Source organism: Sinohyriopsis cumingii, chromosome 10 (assembly GCF_028554795.1).
Source record: "Sinohyriopsis cumingii isolate HCF-2022 chromosome 10, ASM2855479v2, whole genome shotgun sequence".
Classification (NCBI taxonomy): domain Eukaryota; kingdom Metazoa; phylum Mollusca; class Bivalvia; order Unionida; family Unionidae; genus Sinohyriopsis; species Sinohyriopsis cumingii.
Window position 1 is genome coordinate 19137243 of NC_142970.1, and position 20072 is coordinate 19157314.

The following is a 20072-nucleotide window of genomic DNA, read 5'->3' on the forward strand; positions in this document are numbered from 1 at the left end:
TGTTCATTGCATGGTATTTAAGTACTTGTCTATGTGTTCATTTCACAGTATTTAAGAATTTGTCTTTGTGTTCATTGCATGGTTTTTGAGTAGTTGTCTATGTGTTCACTTTACAGTATTTCAGAATTTGTCTTTGTGTTCATTGCATGGTATTTGAGTAGTTGTCTATGTGTTCATGGCATGGTATTTGAGTTGGTGTCTATGTGTTCATGGCATGGTATTTAAGAATTTGTCTCTGTGTTCATTGCATGCTATTTAAGTACATGTTTGTGTATTCACTGTACAGTATTTTAGTACTTTTTATGCATTCACTGTACCGTATTTGAGTACTTGTGTGCTCAGTCACAGTATAGTATTTAAGTGCTCGTTTACACATTTACTATACAGTATTTGAATACGTGTTTACACATTCACTATACAGTATTTGAGTACTTGTTTATGCACTCACTATACAGTATTTGAGTACTTGTGTACTCAGTCACAGTATAGTATTTGAGTGCTTGTTTACACATTTACTATACAGTATTTGAATACGTGTTTACACATTCACTTATAATACAGTATTTGAGTACTTGTTTATGCATTCACTATACAGTATTTGAGTACTTGTTTATGCATTCACTATACAGTATTTGAGTACTTGTTTATGCATTCACTATACAGTATTTGAGTACATGTTTATGCATTCACTATACAGTATTTGAGTACTTGTTTATGCACTCACTATACAGTATTTGAGTACTTGTGTACTCAGTCACAGTATAGTATTTGAGTGCTTGTTTACACATTTACTATACAGTATTTGAATACGTGTTTACACATTCACTTATAATACAGTATTTGAGTACTTGTTTATGCATTCACTATACAGTATTTGAGTACTTGTTTATGCATTCACTATACAGTATTTGAGTACTTGTTTATGCATTCACTATACAGTATTTGAGTACTTGTTTACGCATTCACTATACAGTATTTGAGTACATGTTTATGCATTCACTATACAGTATTTGAGTACTTGTTTATGCATTCACTATACAGTATTTGAGTACTTGTTTACGCATTCACTATACAGTATTTGAGTACATGTTTATGCACTCATTGCACATTATTTGAGTTCTTGTCTATGTCCTTAGTTCACGGTTACTGAGTACCTGGTTATGCAATACATTCAGTGTTTAGGTGCACAGAAACGTTACTTGTCGTAAGCAGTAAAATAAATTTGAAAACTTGTAAAACCTCAAAAGAGGCATTTACATTAAGGAGAAAACATTGCTATAATAAGTTGTACATTTAGTTTATTCTAAGCTTTATGCATTTATATTTTATTCTGTTTATTAGTATATATAGATTTACATTTTATTCTGTTTATTAGTATATATAGATAAAAATGAAAATCAACTAACAACTGAACTGAGAAATTAGGTAAGGAAATTAGGACACTTCTTGTTTTATTCCAAACTTGGTATATTATTTTGTCACTTATCTAAATACATAGCACTTCTATGATTTGTTACATGTCGATTCAATATTGTTTGGGGCATAGTAGTGTAAGACGCAACAAAGGGGACGTCTTAGTATTGGTTCCTTTATTGGAAACGTTTAAAGACCTAAGGAAATTTATCATTTTTTGACTGTCGAATATAGAATTGAAACAGCAATGCATCAGTCTACCCGACAAAAATGATACACCATTAACATCAATGATGGAGACAATACAGCATTAACATCAGTGCTGGAGACAATACACCATTAAAGTCTCAGATCCTCAGACACATGACTTCTATCTTCCTTCTAACACATACTTTTTGAAACAATAGTGTAAAATATCCGTATCTCTGGCAATAGGTTAGTTAGAGAATGATGAGGACATTGTGGCTGATTTTATTTTTGTTGTTGTTGTAGGGCTGAACGCCATTTTTCAGCACACAATATGCTATACATGGTGGCCAGTATTAATGGTGGAGGAAGAACTCTGGAAATCCCCAGAAAGAACCACCGACCCTCGAGAAGCTACTGGCCAGCTTTCTCACATACCCACATTAGCCAAATCCATAACTTGAACCCACGCAGACAGGTGAGATGGCAGTGATCCGTAATGGAGAGCGCTTTAGACCACTCGGCCACTCGTGGCCCCGGCTGATTGTATATCATGGAATCGGGTGTGTTAGAATTTAGCTACAGTTATTTTGGAAATGTGATCATTTAGTAAGTTCATTTCGTAATAAAAGTAACTGACAAGATAAAGCTAAAAGTTTTTAATATAATTCCATTGTGTATTAGTCTTTCAATATTTAAAAAAATATTTCTTACATTGTAAGCATCCGCATTGTCCTTGGGGTGAGGGGTTCCCATGTATCTCTCTGTATAGATGGAGTCTGTAATTTAAACATACATGTAAGGCACGCAGTCTGTCAGTTTTACTTTCTATATAGTCTGAGATTTAGGATCTGTTTAATGCCCCAAAATGTTCGTAACTGAAACACATCCACTCTGCATTTTAATGTGACACATATTTTATTTCTCTAAACTGATTTTATGTTTATTTTCTAACACATACAGTAAATGGGTAAATATGGTAAATATGTATAGGTTACTGCATTTGTATGGGTAAATATGAATGAGTTTTTCAGATGTAAATACTGCACGATCTTAGGAGTGCAGTATATCCATCCAACAAAATGAGTTCATATTTTCCCAAACAAATGCAGTAACCTTTTTATTATATGCTTAAAAAAACTCTACTTAATGCTTAATTATATTAACAAAATACACCACATGAAACAAAGTAACTGAATGTATGCTGCATTCCAAACTAAATACACAAGTGCATATTCATTATTACACAACAACAACATTATTACTGCGCACATAACTCCTCCCAGATAATATTGAACTTAGTCGCGTGCTCGACATAACTTTCGAAAGGAAATGGCATGTCTAGTTAAAATTGAAATTTGGAGTCATATTGTGAATGAATGTACATTGCAACAACGTTTCCATTTCATCTGGAATGAATAGATTTTGGTATTTTTTTCGATTCTACGAAATTTCGTGATTATGGACTGGATTTATATGTAACAATTCCATATGAAATACATGGGATTGAAGAAGTGAGGAAGAAGTGTGTTGACATCTGCAAATGTGTTTCTGTTTCTATCACTGAATGTTTGAAATCATAATGTGGGAAAAATAAAAGGTCTTTCAATTGCAATTATCAAAAAGATGCTATGGAATTTAATGCTTATTTCATTTTCAGTGCAGTAAGCAGGATGTAATTGCATTTATCATCGAAATTACAGTACAATTTCAAAATGTGTAATCAAGATTGAGAACCTATAACATGGCTCATGTAATTCGGATTTGCAGAACTAAGACAGTACATTTTGAGGAAATTTAGGCTGCAAAACTGTAAGTATATTTTTTGCTATTCTTATCACCAGCTAAAGAAGACAGTATATGACTTGTCACTTGTATGCTAGTTGTAAGGACTCTTTGTTGCATCTGTTGTATACTGTAGCTAGCCTAAATCCGAAACATTGTATCAACAAATTTAATGCGGAATGTGCCAAAGCAGCTGGTGTGTGACAATCCATGAAACACCTGTTTTAGTTCATTCAGAAACAAATTTAAACAACCACAACATAAAGCACCTCTTACGCAAGTGTACATGATTTGTTTACAAATCAAAAGTGCTAGTGTCTGCATCCATTGTTTTTTTACAATAGAAAGTAGTTCCTTTATGCACATGAATGCAATATGTGTATTTGCACGTGAGTTCAATATTGGGTAATACTGAATTATTCTGACAATGTGAAATTAATGGAGACAAAAATGAGCATATAATAAAATAGCTTACATTATGGTATTGAGGCATTTGGCACATATCATAGAACTGTGAAATTTTGGGTGTATCAGAGCACTGAAGGAGTTAGAGCAGTGAGGAATTAATCAGATTAGTGATGGATTTGGTGTGCATCAGAATAGTGTGTGTTTGGTTCAAGTAAGAATAGTGTGGGATTTTGCACGGGAGAGAGTAGTGTTGAATTTGGTGTGCATCAGAGTAGCATGTATTTGGTTCAAGTAAGAGTAGTGTAGGATTTTGCATGGGACAGAGTAGTGTTGGATTTGGTGTGCATCAGAGTAGTGTGTTTGGTTCGAGTAAGATTGGTGTGGGATTTCACATGGGACAGAGTAGTGTTGGATTTGGTGTGCATCAGTGTAGCGTGTGTTTGGTTTGAGTAAGAGTAGTGTGGGATTTCACATGAAACAGAGTAGTGTTGGAATTTGGTGTGCATCAGAGTAGGGTGTGTTTGGTTCGAGTAAGATTGGTGTGGGATTTCACATGGGACAGAGTAGTGTTGGATTTGGTGTGCATCAGAGTCGGGTGTGTTTGGTTCGAGTATGAGTGGTGTGGGATTTCACAAAGGGACAGAGTAGTGTTGGATTTGTTGTGCATAGAACAGTATGGCATAATTCAGAGTAAAGTGGGATTTGACACACATTAACTTGTATATAATTAAACTAACTTAAAGTATGTACATGATAGCATTCATACAAACTAAGATCAAGGTCATGATATATTAGATTCCTTTCTGTAACTGCACCATGCAGCTCTTGATAATGTTGTTTTTGGTTATGCTTACTGAAATCTGCACCAACAGTTTGCTATAAAAGAAGAAACCCTTATTCCCCTCCAATCAACACAATTCTGGCCTCTGACCTACTATAATTTATCCAGTCTGTCACTGGTGCTACAGCAATCCCACAAACTACAGCAATTCCACATTGACCTACCATAATATCTCCAATCTGTCACTGGTGCTACAGCAATTCCACATTGACCTACCATAATATCTCCAATCTGTCACTGGTGCTACAGCAATTCCACATTGACCTACCATAATATCTCCAATCTGTCACTGGTGCTACAGCAATTCCACATTCAAATACATCAGCTCCTGAACCGAGAACAGATGCAGTCAAGAAACCACCATATGACTATAAGAAGAGAAAGGAATAATAATAATAATAATAATAATAATAATAATAATATGAAGAAGAAGGAGGGCAGAAGGAGAGGAGAAGGAGAAAAACAGCTACAACTACAATAATTGACCCACGTTGGGTGCCAGTTCGACATGTATTTTGTAAGATATTAAATGAATAGTACAACAATTATAGCATTGTGCTCAGACTGAGAGTAGGCCAGGTAAGCCAAAATGTTCACCACTTGGGCATGTGTAAATGGGAAAATAATATTATACAAAGGTATATGTAAGTTATACACAAGTATATGTGGATTAGAAAGTGGACACATCCTTGCATGTGTTCATTTTTGCCCTAAATTCACATTTTTCAAGGATCGCATCTATTTTACACAGGGAAAACACAGCATTGCTCTTCATCATAACATGTATTTTTTATATATCAATCATCTTTGTATCCAAACTGGTCTGAAACAAAATAGATATTGTGGCCTGAAAGATGTCAGAGACTTAAAATTCCATAATTTGGACACCTCTACCTTTTCTCAGAAAGTAATTTCAAGGATTTTAAAGCACACAATATTATACATTATATATCCCTAGGTGGAGTAAACGTATACAATATTGAAAGATATAAAATTGTATGCCTCCATGCAATAACACGCCGATATATACACTGAAATATACATCATGTCCTCTTTCGATCTATTTCATTGTAGTGAATTATTTATAATCTTAACCTCATTTCTAAGTATTTCATTTGATTTTTGGGGGCAGTCTATATCTAACATCATTTGACTGCACACTCTCCCCAAGGCGGTTATGCTGCATAAAAACATTTTAAAACTTAGTAAAGCTGCTGGTGGATTGCGATGTAATTGCTTCAAATGCCATAAAATGTCCATGAGGGTTGCTTCTATGGAAATTAAAGGTATTTTAGCCATATATATTAGTAATATTATATATGGGAATTCTAAATGGGAGAGCACACCTGATTAGCCTAAGAGACAAACTGACATATAAGTGACATATTAAAGTATGGGTCCATATAGGCTGGACATGCAAAGACAAACTGACATACCAGTGACATATTAAAGTATGGGTCCGTATAGCCTGGACTTGCAGAGACAAACTGACATATCAGTGACATATTAAAGTATGGGTCCATACAGGCTGGACTTGCAAAGACAAACTGACATATCAGTGACATATTAAAGTATGGGTCCGTATAGCCTGGACTTGCAGAAACAAACTGACATATCAGTGACATATTAAAGTATGGGTCCATATAGGCTGGACTTGCAGAGACAAACTGACATACTGGTGCCTAATTACTAAGAAAGGGTCAATGTAGACCAGATTTGCAGAGGTGAAAGGTCATACTGGTACCATATAACATTACAGCCCATGAAGAATGGACTTACAAAGGCAAACTGACATAGCACTGCCATACTAAATTACTCCCATATGTTCTTGTAGGCTAGATCTGAATTTTTTTTTTTTTTTTTACTATAAAAGGCATAAACAAGTTTCAGTTTTCCAAGGTGTTAATTACCCAAAGGAATAAAACCAAACTGTTAATTGTGTATTTACTGTACACACCACTAAAGCATATGCGCTTTATATACATTTATGACTCTAGATAGTGGAATTGTACTTACAGCATCTTTCTTCCAGGGGGAGGGTGGGTGAGTATTGTTAATGCCCAGTAAGCTTTACTTTAAATTGATCTATGTTCTAATTTGTTCAGTCAGTTCATGAGCGTGAAGTATATACCATGCACACAAGAACTTGAAAATGAGGTCACCATCTCCTCCACTTGATAGCAAAATATTATCCTACAGCAAATTTAACATATATATAACACTTATGCCTGTTCTTAACATACTATACCGCTCCATCGATAACTTGCTCCCTGATATCTTGTGTCAGGCATGGACCCCATTTTTATAAACCAGAAAATACACAATAAATTGATCCCTAGTTCTTGAACTTGAAGAAAATCATGATGAAATTGGTAACTGAAACGTTGATATATCACTTGTTTGATGGTCGAAAAGGATAGATAAGACCTGTACATTTTAATCAACATTTTGAAATTATCAACTTTTAATATTTCAATGTCAATTAAATCATTTTTATTAAGTGAAATTTATTTTTAAATTCTATCTTTTCTTTCCTCTTCAGTGTAATCATCATAAATGCAATGTGTATTTGAAAGTAAAATGTGGCAATCTACTGTAACAGACATGTCTGCAAGCATTTCTCTGAGAACCTAATTAAGTGCCAACCGTGTTTTAAAAACTGATTTGTGGAAGTATATGTATTGTTGCACTGAATTAAAAGTTGGCCTCCTTTGTATTATTATGTTATCTATGTCTTTTGAATCGAATAAAGTGGAATAAAAGAAAACATAAAAGGCATGAAAATCCAACATACTTAAAATCTAGCGGCACCAGTCATATGTTGGGTGAACTCACTTTGTTTGATCAATCAAATACTGGTATAAATGTTATTGTGTATGTAATAAAAACTACCTTAAATTAACCAACTCTTTCATAACTGTGATTAAAGATAGCAAGGCAGCCAAGCGAAATGAATACTTCATCCAATAAAGAGATTGGTTTCACATATACAGACCATTATGGGCAAGTGAGTTTTAGAGACTTCCTGAACTGGCACTTAGATATATCCTCAAGGATGATAAGAAGTTTCATTATTACTTCCAATGAAATCACAACATCAATATTGTACTAAGTGAACAATACAAAAATTGAGTTTCGATGTAGACGATTGTCTCATGAAATAAATCTCTCCAGTTTTTTTAAATAAAGGAATCTTGTTTGGTGATGTATCAACAGTTAGTCAAGTTCCCTGTTACACTGACTCCCAATTTGGCAGTTTATTATTAAATACCAGTCAGAGAACCAGACTGAGCAACAAAACAAAAAGCAATGACGTAATACAAAATGTTTTCGCGTACATGTGATGGTTGTTGAAACAAGTATAAACAATTTTACACATGTACCCATCCCCAGTGTACGTACACATCCCCAGTGTACGTACTCATCCCCAGTGTACGTACCCATCCCCAGATTGCTTTCTTGCTTGATTCCACATAGGTCAGATCACTGAAGAACCTGAATTAGAATATATTTGCAATTACTGTACATGTACATGTATTCATCATAATTTATTATTTTTTGTGGCAAAACATTTGTGAGGTGGACTTTACAAATTGAAATAAACTTGTTTGTTATTGTATATGGACTCTTTGAGACATATATATATATATATATTCGCATCATATGAAACTTAAAAGTCATTTGCCAATGCAAAGAGCTTAAAACCTTCAATTGCCCCAATTCCTAGAAAAGCTGATTCACTCATAAGACATGGCACCACAGTACAAACAAAATGATGAAAATTACATCTCGTATAGAAGAATGCTGTAACAGGTTATAAAGTTTTTTGTTTCTGTCATTTAATTTGCTCCTCTACGTTTGATTTAATCATATTGTCATGAAAAGTACGTCTATAAAACATTGCAGTACATGGCTTTTCATGTTAGACGAGAAAATGACAATTACATACATCCCTATAGGTTGATTATCGGTGTGATTATGAAGGTACCGTAGAACCATTTCAAGATTAACCCAGAATACGACTGTCATGTTGGATCCCTAATAAAATTCCTTTTATCAGAACATGACAGTGATTTTATCAGGATGGCAACATGAAATACTTTATATCATATTTGTTAACCTATCTCCTTTTCTTATTATAATAGAAAAGGTTATTTTTGGTGTTTTTTTAAATCTAGATTCTTCAATTCTAGTTACAAATTTGTCAGTAATTGTATACATGTATATACAAATTTGTCAGTCCATATTCATATGTAATACCTGCAGTCACATGTCATATTATATAAAGTGTGGTTGACTGCTCATATTTAATCTCTAAAACTAGAACCAGCTGTTGATGATTCTCTTTTCCATTTCTTAATGAGTTCCAAGAATTGAATTCCAAAAAGGAGATGAAGCTGTATGTTCAAGGATGTCCATGATAATACAAATACATTGATGAAGATGATAATACAGATACAAGGATATCAATGATAACACAGACACATTGATGATGATGATGATAATACATATACAAGGATATCAATGATAACACATACAACTTGATGATGATGATAATACAGATGCAAGGATATCAATGATAACACATGCAACTTGATGATGATGATAATACAGATACAAGGATATCAATGATAACATGGACACATTGATGATGATGATAATACAGATACAAGGATATCAATGATAACACAGACACATTGATGATGATGATAATATATATACAAGGATATCAATGATAACACATACAACTTGATGATGATGATTATACAGATACAAGGATATCAATCATAACACAGACACCTTGATGATGATGATAATACAGATACAAGGATATCAGTGATAACACAGACACATTGATGATGATGATAATATGTATACAAGGATATCAATGATAATACAGACACATTGATGATGATGATAATACAGATACAATGATATCAATGATAACACAGACACATTGATGATGATGATAATACATATACAAGGATATCTGTCATACTTTGCTATAAATGATAATACAGATACAAGGATGTCTGTTATAATACAGGTGGTAGGATGTCCATGATAATAGATATCTAAGGATTTCCATGATAATACAGATACAAGAATGTGAATGATAACACAGATACAAGAATTTTAATGATAATCCAGGTACAAGGATGTCCATTGTAATACAGATACAAGGATGTCCATGCAGATACATTGATGTCCATGATAATACAGATACATTGATATCCATGATACTACAGATACAATAATGTCCATGATAATATAGATACATTGATATCCATGATAATACAGATACAAGGATGTCTATGATAATACAGATACAAGGATGTCCATGATAATACAGATACAATGATGTCCATGATAATACAGATACATGGATGTCTATGATAATACAGATACAAGGATGTCCATGATAATACAGATACAAGGAAGTCTATGATAATACAGATACAAGGATGTCCATGATAATACACATACAATGATGTCTATGAAAATACAGATACAAGGATGTCCATGATAATACAGATACATTGACATCTATGATAATACAGATACAAGGATGTCCATGATAATACACATACAATGATGTCTATGATAATACAGATACAAGGATGTCCATGATAATACAGATACAATGATGTCTGTGATAATACAGATACAAGGATGTCCATGATAATGCACATACAATGATGTCTATGGTAACAGAGATACAAGGATGTCCATGATAATACAGATACATTGACATCCATGATAATACAGATACAAGGATGTCCATGATAATACAGATACAAGGATGTCTATGATAGTACAGAGAAAAGGATATCCATGATAATACAGATACAAGGATGTCTAAAATAATACAGTTACAAGGATGTCTTTGATAATACAGATACAAGGATGTTTATGATAATATAGTTACATTGATGTCCATGATAATACAGATACATTGACATCTATGATAATACAGATACAAGGATGTCTACAATAATACAGATACAATGATGTATATGACAGTACAGATACAAGGATCCATGATAATACAGTTACATTGATGTCCATGATAATACAGATACATTGACATCTATGATAACACAGATACAAGGATGTCTATGATAATACAGATACAATGATGTCCATGATAATACAGATACAAGGATGTCCATGATAATACAGATACAAGGATGTCCATGATAATACAGATACAAGGATGTCCATGATAATACAGATTCAAGGATGTCCATGATAATACAGATACAAGGAAGTCTATGATAATACAGATATAAGGATGTCTATGATAATACAGATACAAGGATGTCCATGATAATACAGATATAAGGATGTCCATGATAATACAGATACAAGGAAGTCTATGATAATACAGATACAAGGATGTCCATGATAATACAGATACAATGATGTCCATGATAATACAGATACAAGGATGTCCATGATAATACAGATACAAGGATGTCCATGATAATACAGATACAAGGATGTCCATGATAATACAGATACAAGGATGTCCATGATAATACAGATACAAGGATGTCCATGATAATACAGATACAATGATGTCCATGATAATACAGATACAAGGAAGTCTATGATAATACAGATACAAGGATGTCTACGATAATACAGAGACAAGGATGTCCATGATAATACAGGTTCAAGGATGCCCATGATAATACAGATTCAAGGATGTCCATGATAATACAGATACAAGGAAGTCTATGATAATACAGATACAAGGATGTCTACGATAATACAGAGACAAGGATGTCCATGATAATACAGATTCAAGGATGTCCATGATAATACAGATACAAGGAAGTCTATGATAATACAGATACAAGGATGTCCATGATAATACAGATATAAGGATGTCCATGATAATACAGATTCAAGGATGTCCATGATAATACAGATACAAGGAAGTCTATGATAATACAGATACAAGGATGTCTATGATAATACAGATACAATGATGTCCATGATAATACAGATACAAGGATGTCCATGATAATACAGATACAATGATGTCCATGATAATACAGATACAAGGATGTCCATGATAATACAGATACAAGGATGTCCATGATAATACAGATACAAGGAAGTCTATGATAATACAGATACAAGGAAGTCTATGATAATACAGATACAAGGATGTCCATGATAATACAGATTCAAGGATGTCCATGATAATACAGATACAAGGAAGTCTATGATAATACAGATACAAGGATGTCCATGATAATACAGATATAAGGATGTCCATGATAATACAGATTCAAGGATGTCCATGATAATACAGACACAAGGATGTATGATAATACAGATACAAGGATGTCCATGATAATACAGATACAAGGATGTCCATGATAATACAGATACAATGATGTCCATGATAATACAGATACAAGGATGTATGATAATACAGATACAAGGATGTCCATGATAATACAGATACAAGGATGTCCATGATAATACAGATACAATGATGTCCATGATAATACAGATACAAGGATGTATGATAATACAGATACAAGGATGTCCATGATAATACAGATACAAGGATGTCCATGATAATACAGATTCAAGGATGTCCATGATAATACAGATACAAGGATGTCTATGATAATACAGATACAAGGAAGTCTATGATAATACAGATACAAGGATGTCTATGATAATACAGATACAAGGAAGTCTATGATAATACAGATACAAGGATGTCCATGATAATACAGATTCAAGGATGTCCATGATAATACAGATACAAGGAAGTCTATGATAATACAGATACAAGGATGTCCATGATAATACAGATATAAGGATGTCCATGATAATACAGATTCAAGGATGTCCATGATAATACAGGTACAAGGATGTATGATAATACAGATACAAGGATGTCCATGATAATACAGATACAAGGATGTCCATGATAATACAGATACAAGGATGTCCATGATAATACAGATACAATGATGTCCATGATAATACAGATACAAGGATGTATGATAATACAGATACAAGGATGTCCATGGTAATACAGATACAAGGATGTCCATGATAATACAGATACAATGATGTCCATGATAATACAGATACAAGGATGTATGATAATACAGATATAAGGATGTCTATGATAATACAGATACAAGGATGTCCATGATAATACAGATACAATGATGTCCATGATAATACAGATACAAGGAAGTCTATGATAATACAGATACAAGGATGTCCATGATAATACAGATACAAGGATGCCCATGATAATACAGATACAAGGATGTCCATGATAATACAGATACAAGGATGTCCATGATAATACAGATACAAGGATGTCCATGATAATACAGATACAAGGATGTATGATAATACAGATACAAGGATGTCCATGATAATACAGATACAAGGATGTCCGTGATAATACAGATACAAGGATGTCCATGATAATACAGATACAAGGATGCCCATGATAATACAGATAGAAGGATGTCCATAATAATACAGGTGGTAGGATATCCATGATAATAAACATATGAAGATTTCAATAATAATACAGGTACAAGAATATGAATGATAATAAAGATGCATTGATGTTCCTGATAATAGAGGTACAAGTATGTCCATGATAACATATCCTTTATTACCTTCCAGCAGTATTGGTATCATCCACTTCAACAGTTCCTAGACGTTTATAGTTTGCATGTAGCCAATTGTCTCCCCTTCCACCAGTGCCACGTCCATCAGCAAATCCAATAATGATATTATGGGTCACACATAAGTATTGCTCCCATCCAAGGGAAAATCTTTCTGTAACCTTCTGTGTACCTGGACCACCATACCTGTTGATAGGAAAAGGTAACTAATTGGAGACAAAACATAAGGTTTGTAGCTATGTTTTACTTGATCCAATCCATTTACCAAACAATGTATGTATGTATGTATGTATGTATGTATGTATGTATGTATGTATGTATGTATGTATGTATGTATGTAATCCAAGAAAAGCTAGTACTTACACAGACAAAAGTATGTGATAGTTACACAGACATAAGTATGTGATACTTACACAGACATAAGTATGGGATATTTACACAGACATAAGTATGGGATACTTACACAGACATAAGTATGGGATATTTACACAGACATAAGTATGTGATACTTACACAGACATAAGTATGGGATATTTACACAGACATAAGTATGGGATACTTACACAGACATAAGTATGGGATATTTACACAGACATAAGTATGTGATACTTACACAGACATAAGTATGGGATATTTACACAGACATAAAGTATGGGATACTTGCACAGACATATGTATGGGATACATACACAGACATACATATGGGATACTTACATAGACATAATTATGGGATACTTACACAGACATAAGTATGGGATAGGCAAAGTCATCTTCTTTCTTCAAAACTGGTGGCAATAAAAGTTTTCCCCAAATTGCTGAAAATAGAATTTTTTTCATTAAAAAAAAATCAAATCTCTATATTTTCCCAATCTTTTTCTGTAAAAGCAAAGTAAATTATAACATTACAAGGTTCATGTAGTTAAATTTAATAACATTTATACTTGGTACAATATTATAATATACAAAGTTACATGCATGAGCTGAAACTTTACTAACTGAGTATTGTACAAGCCTATAAAATTGAGATTGAAAGACTGGTTATGCTGTATGGGTAAAGGCAGAAAAGGACACAGCAGAACCATACAGGTTACTTATTACTATAAGAACACTGTACAACCTTAAGTACACAGTAGAACCAACCAGTTTTTGGGATAAAAACCTTATATCCATTGAGTTTGAATAATTGTAACTTTACTGTACTAGTGCATGATAGGCAAATTAATGAAATACAATTTATATGAAAGGAATAGAGTGGTCCAAGATGTTGATGAAATACAATTTATATGAAAGGAATAGAGTGGTCCAAGATGTTGATGAAATACAATTTATATGAAAGGAATAGAGTGGTCCAAGAAGTAGATGAAATACAGTTTATATGAAAGGAATAGAGTGGTCCAAGAAGTAGATGAAATACAGTTTATATGAAAGGAATAGAGTGGTCCAAGATGTTGATGAATTACAATTTATATGAAAGGAATAGAGTGGTCCAAGAAGTTGATGAAATAAAATTTATATGAAAGGAATAGAGTGGTCCAAGAAGTTGACGAAATACAGTTTATATGAAAGGTGTGGTTAACCAAGTTGATGACATACAAATTATATCAAAGGAATGGTGTTGTTGGAAAGGATACAATTTTGGTTACAATATGATATATCTGAACTTGCATTATTTTCTTCCCTGTCTTTAAAACAAGAAAACAAAAAGGGTCGTACACTTTGACTTACTTTCATCTTCTGATATTGAAATGTGGAAATAATCGGCTTTTGGCATAGCTTTGTTGGATAGTTTCTGTCTCAACAAATGATTGTCTTCAAGTACGGCCACTGCAACATAAAATATGTACTGTCAGTACATGTTAACCAGAGGTACATGTATATAACAGAATAACGAGCTATTGACATACATGTATTTCATACGATTTACAAAAAAGTATTTCTTGTCATGTCATTTTCATTTGATGTGTGTGTTTGTGTGTGTGTGTGTGTTTGTGTGTGTGTGTGTGTGTGTATGTGAGAGAGACAGAGAGAGAGAGAGATCACATTTTAGATAAAAGAGCCTAGTGGCAAGGTTATTATATTACCCACACTATCAAAACCCTGCATAATCAGTCACCTCAATAAAACAACCACAATATTTAAGATGCTGCATTGCATAATACATTTATCTTGAAATTAACCTTAATATTACAACATACAGCCAGTCCCCAAAAAAGCTTTCTTAAACAGTTTTACTGCATATTTACTACTTTTTACGATCATGCTGTGTTAAATTTTCCAGGTCAAGGTTCACATTATTCTTTTACTTGTACTTTTCTCCAGACCTGGAGATTGTATAACTGCAGAACTTGAGTATGACAGTTTCCATTATTAGCCAATCAGAAATGAGGATGAGTATGATTGTTTCTATTATTAGCCAATCAGAAATGAGGATGAGTATGACTGTTTCCATTATTAGCCAATCAGAAATGAACTTTCAAATATAAAGCCACTGATGAGTGGTTGAAGCAAAATCTCAAACTCCAGATATTTTTGCTGTGTGGTGTCAGATCTGTATCTACTTTTGTAGTTTAATGCACTTTAGTTAAATATGGATGCAAATTGTGCAGTATCTAAAAAGGCAGTTATAAATAGCAATGCTTTTAAATAGGATTATCTATAAAAGTGAGAGTTTCTTCAAACTTATATGTTACACTAAAATACTATGAGCAAGAAGGCAAAGGTAATGCTAATGTCAAATAGGCTTAAATAAAAGATACAGTTAGAATGATTATCTCAAACAATACACAAATCCAACCAATAAACACACCCATCCACCTATATATATATATATATATATATATATATATATATATATATATATATATATATATATATATATATATATATATATATATATATATATATATATATGGTGTCTCAGTGGTTAGTCAGTGTTTGAATTCTGCTATCAGATCAATCCAGATCAGCTACCATGGTGTTTCTGTTTGTACTTCACCTAATTTCCTCATCACAATATAACTTTCATATGACTAAAACTACCAAAGCAAACCAATCCACAGGCTCCCTTTCTCTGTCACACACACACACACACACACATACACACACAATTAAAGAAAATTCAAACTCAAAAGAACTTACAATCCCTTCCATCGGTGGACCGCAGGATATAGGTAGGTACAGCAGGTCCCTCGCATCCTAACACGTAGAATTTCCCTGATGTGCTAAATGAAGCTGACACGTACTGGCAATCTTCAGCATAAGAACATGTTAGACAATCAGGTTGCTTGAAATTTTCAGCACTGGAATTCGTGGATGTGCTAAAATAAATTGAAAAAAAGATACATACATTTCTTAAAATAAAACACAAAAAATAAAAGAATTGTACATATTTTTTTATATTTTTTTATGAAACTTATGCTAGTATTGTCTTTTTTCTGATACAAAATAACAAAAAATGTCTTTAAGCAGTATTACATCCAATAATTGTATTGTTGGCAATTCAAAAATAATAATATTAATAATAATAATAATAATAATTATAATAATAATAATAATATAATTTCATCATGAACAATACTAATATTTTTAATAATAATAATATCACAAATAACAATAATAATAATAATATTGTTATTATTATTATTATTATTATTGTTGTTGTTGTTGTTGTTGTTGTTGTTGTTAATATATGGAACACTGAGTTTCCTCACCTGTATAGATGTCTTTTTCTTGGATCATCACTTTTTGTAACAATGAAATACCTGGAAAAAAATAAAAAAATGTACTAAACATTTCATCAGATGAATATTTTTAAATGAGATCTTCTATATATAAGATTTTAAAAAATCTGTTCAAATTTTCCACCATTATATCAGGAATTCAACCCCTCACTTAAATTTCTTATGTTTGTGAAATATAATTCTCTCATGAATATCAGCTGAATCCATGTAGATATATGGTGTCACATGACTTTATTCCATGTAGATATATGGTGTCACATGACTTTATTCCATGTAGATATATGGTGCCACATGACTTTACTCCATAATAATGCCAGAATGGTGACAATTTTCAGTGACTTTCATTCAGTACATGTCATGGGATAATAACACATGTATGTCAGTCCTGTGGAAAAAATAAAGGTAAAAACAATCCATTGCATGGAAATTATACATCGTCATAACACATTTTTAATGGTTTTACTAGAAATGTGACTTTTGACTTTGCAGTATTTATGCATGCAGTCAAACAATTGTCTGTATGTCTGTTTACTTAAAATCTTACATATTTGAAGTTTGAAGGAGACAATATATCAATATTTCCAAATACGCGAGTTCTTCGTCAAGTGCTACGACAAGCTAAATAAATTCAAAGCCTTTCCAGCTTGATGATAAATCAAGCTCCCAAGTCTCAAAGAGAGCTGATTTTCAAGTGAATTTAAATTTAATACGTGAATTTAAAAAACGCAAAGTGCTGATGGAGAAATAATTTGCTTGTTTTTCATTCTTCAAGGCTGCAAGGTCATCATCAAGGCAGTAATAATCACCACAACGAATCTGTGAATTATCAACGTTATATTGCAAACAGGTAGGTAAATAATAAATGTTACTTGTGTATGGAAATTTATGCTCCAGAATCTGTGAATTTTGTAATTTTGAATTCATTGTCAGAGAGAGAAAGAGAGAGCGAGTACTCACATCATCTGTAGCTCCTCGTCATAGCCAACAATTTCAATGACATCCCACATACCATTGGTCAAGAAATGTTGTCTTCCTTCTGCTCGTTGTAGCTACCACAAATATATAGCTAGTTAGATAGGGGAGATAACATGTTCCCAAAGCCCCTATATGGGAGGTCCTATTTTATTTCTCTCTTTCTATCTCTCCAAACACACACCAATGAGTGACTGTTAAAATTGTTTACGTTTTCTGATTTGCAATTGATCATCACACTGTCGCTATGATATAGTACTTGAAACTTCCAGAATCCAAGCCCCTCATCGCAAATGAGTAAAATTAGAAACAAGAACGATAAATAAAATAAGCTGTTGTATTCAAATACCTCAAAGAATAGTCCATACAGATACGTGGATATTACACCAGGGGTGATTTATAATTGTTTTGTGTCTTTTATCTGTTAAACATGTGTCAATAATTCACAAATTTGTTAAAGACCTACATGTCAAGTTTCATCAAAATGTAATTAAATTAAGACGTAGACTCCATCCTCCTTTTCATATTTCCTGAAGACCTTTGTTTGAATCTTATTATCACTTTTGAATTCAGTAATAAATTAACATGTGTTAACAACATTTGGATAAATTCTATCATATTTGGCAGCAAAGTGCAAACTGAAATTTTGACAAGTACATGTACTGCTTTTACCTGGGTAGAATTTGCATCTAAAAAGGATAAGCAAAGACCTTGAGCTTCCTGCATAGATTTTGCATCTGTGCTTTTCATTTGGCGTATTGTGTTCTAAATAAAGCATAATGCCTTATTAGTTGTGTAAAATGTGCTGTTAAACCTGGGACTGTGCAAAATGTGCTGTTAAACCTGGGACTGTGCAAAATGTGCTGTTAAACCTGGGACTGTGCAAAATGTACCATTAAACCTGGGACTGTGCAAAATGTGCTGTTAAACCTGGGACTGTGTAAAATGTGCTTTTAAACCTGGGACTGTGTAAAATGTTCTGTTAAACCTGGGACTGTGCAAAATGTACTGTTAAGCCTGGGACAGTGTAAAATGTGCTGTTAAACCTGTTACTGTGCAAAATGTGCTGTTAAACCTGGGACTGGTTCTGTATTCACTTAACTAAATTATATTACACTCTGAATCTCACATCATGATAGCTAATAAAATAAACTCACTGGAATACAAGAGATTTCAAAAGAACAATCGGGGCCCTGAGTGGCCGAGTGGTCTAAAGCGCTCTTTGTTACGGATCACTGCCATCTCACCTCTGTCTGCGGCGGTTCGAGTCTAAGATTCAGCCAATGTGGGCATATGAGAAAGCCTGCCAGTAGCTTCTCGTGGGTCGGTGGTTCTTTCCGGGGTTTTCCGGGTTCTTCCTCCACCATTAATACTGGCCGCCATGTATAGCCTATCGTGCTGAAAAATGGCATTAAACCCCACAACAACAACAACAACATCAAAAGAACAATCCATTTAGATAAAGATGACTGTTAAATATACAGTGTTCACTTTCTCATAATTTAAGAAAATAAAGACTTATGACAAAGGTGATTTCTAGTTTTACTGTACACTCAATTTGAAAAGTTTCATCAGCATGGAGTAACAAAAAAGAAAAGAAGAAACAAGGCAAAAAACAAATATAATGGGTCTTTAATGTGAGATAAGATTAAGAGTAAGAAGTAAGATTCTGAGATGGAGTTTTCACTCTCAAACAATCTTTCATACGTAATGTCATTTGTGACCATATGAAATAAAACCAAATTCTCATGAGCTTTTTAATTTTATTTTTAATTTCAACCTCTTTTCCATAGTTAAAAAAAAAATTATAAATAGACCTAGACTGACATGATTGATGTGCAGTAGACATGAGATATATATATTCTTGAAGATAAATATTATTTGAAGACTCAACTCACCGATGATTCTATCATTGCAATATGTTTGAAATGTCCTGACGGTCCATATCTTTGAGGTAAAATCAAGAAATAGTAGCTGCCATCAGACGTAAATATGGGTGGGGTGTACTGGAAGAAAAATCATATATACAAATGTATTATCGTA

The 20072-nt window shown here is 33.1% G+C and overlaps 1 protein-coding gene across 1 annotated transcript in view; it reads right to left on the reverse strand.

The window, feature by feature from the left end:
- The window catches only part of LOC149789677 (dipeptidyl peptidase 4-like), an 85338-nt gene that overhangs the window by 14357 nt on the left and 50909 nt on the right, over window positions 1-20072 (reverse strand). Inside the window, exons 13-22 of the mRNA XM_089971693.1 lie at window positions 19928-20035; window positions 18015-18106; window positions 17028-17078; window positions 16456-16634; window positions 15043-15141; window positions 14057-14132; window positions 13309-13503; window positions 8074-8128; window positions 4902-5001; window positions 2314-2378 (exon numbers count right to left, since the gene is read on the reverse strand). Coding sequence (XP_089827819.1) covers window positions 2314-2378; window positions 4902-5001; window positions 8074-8128; window positions 13309-13503; window positions 14057-14132; window positions 15043-15141; window positions 16456-16634; window positions 17028-17078; window positions 18015-18106; window positions 19928-20035 — 1020 coding nt within the window. The remainder of the gene's footprint in view (window positions 1-2313; window positions 2379-4901; window positions 5002-8073; window positions 8129-13308; window positions 13504-14056; window positions 14133-15042; window positions 15142-16455; window positions 16635-17027; window positions 17079-18014; window positions 18107-19927; window positions 20036-20072) is intronic.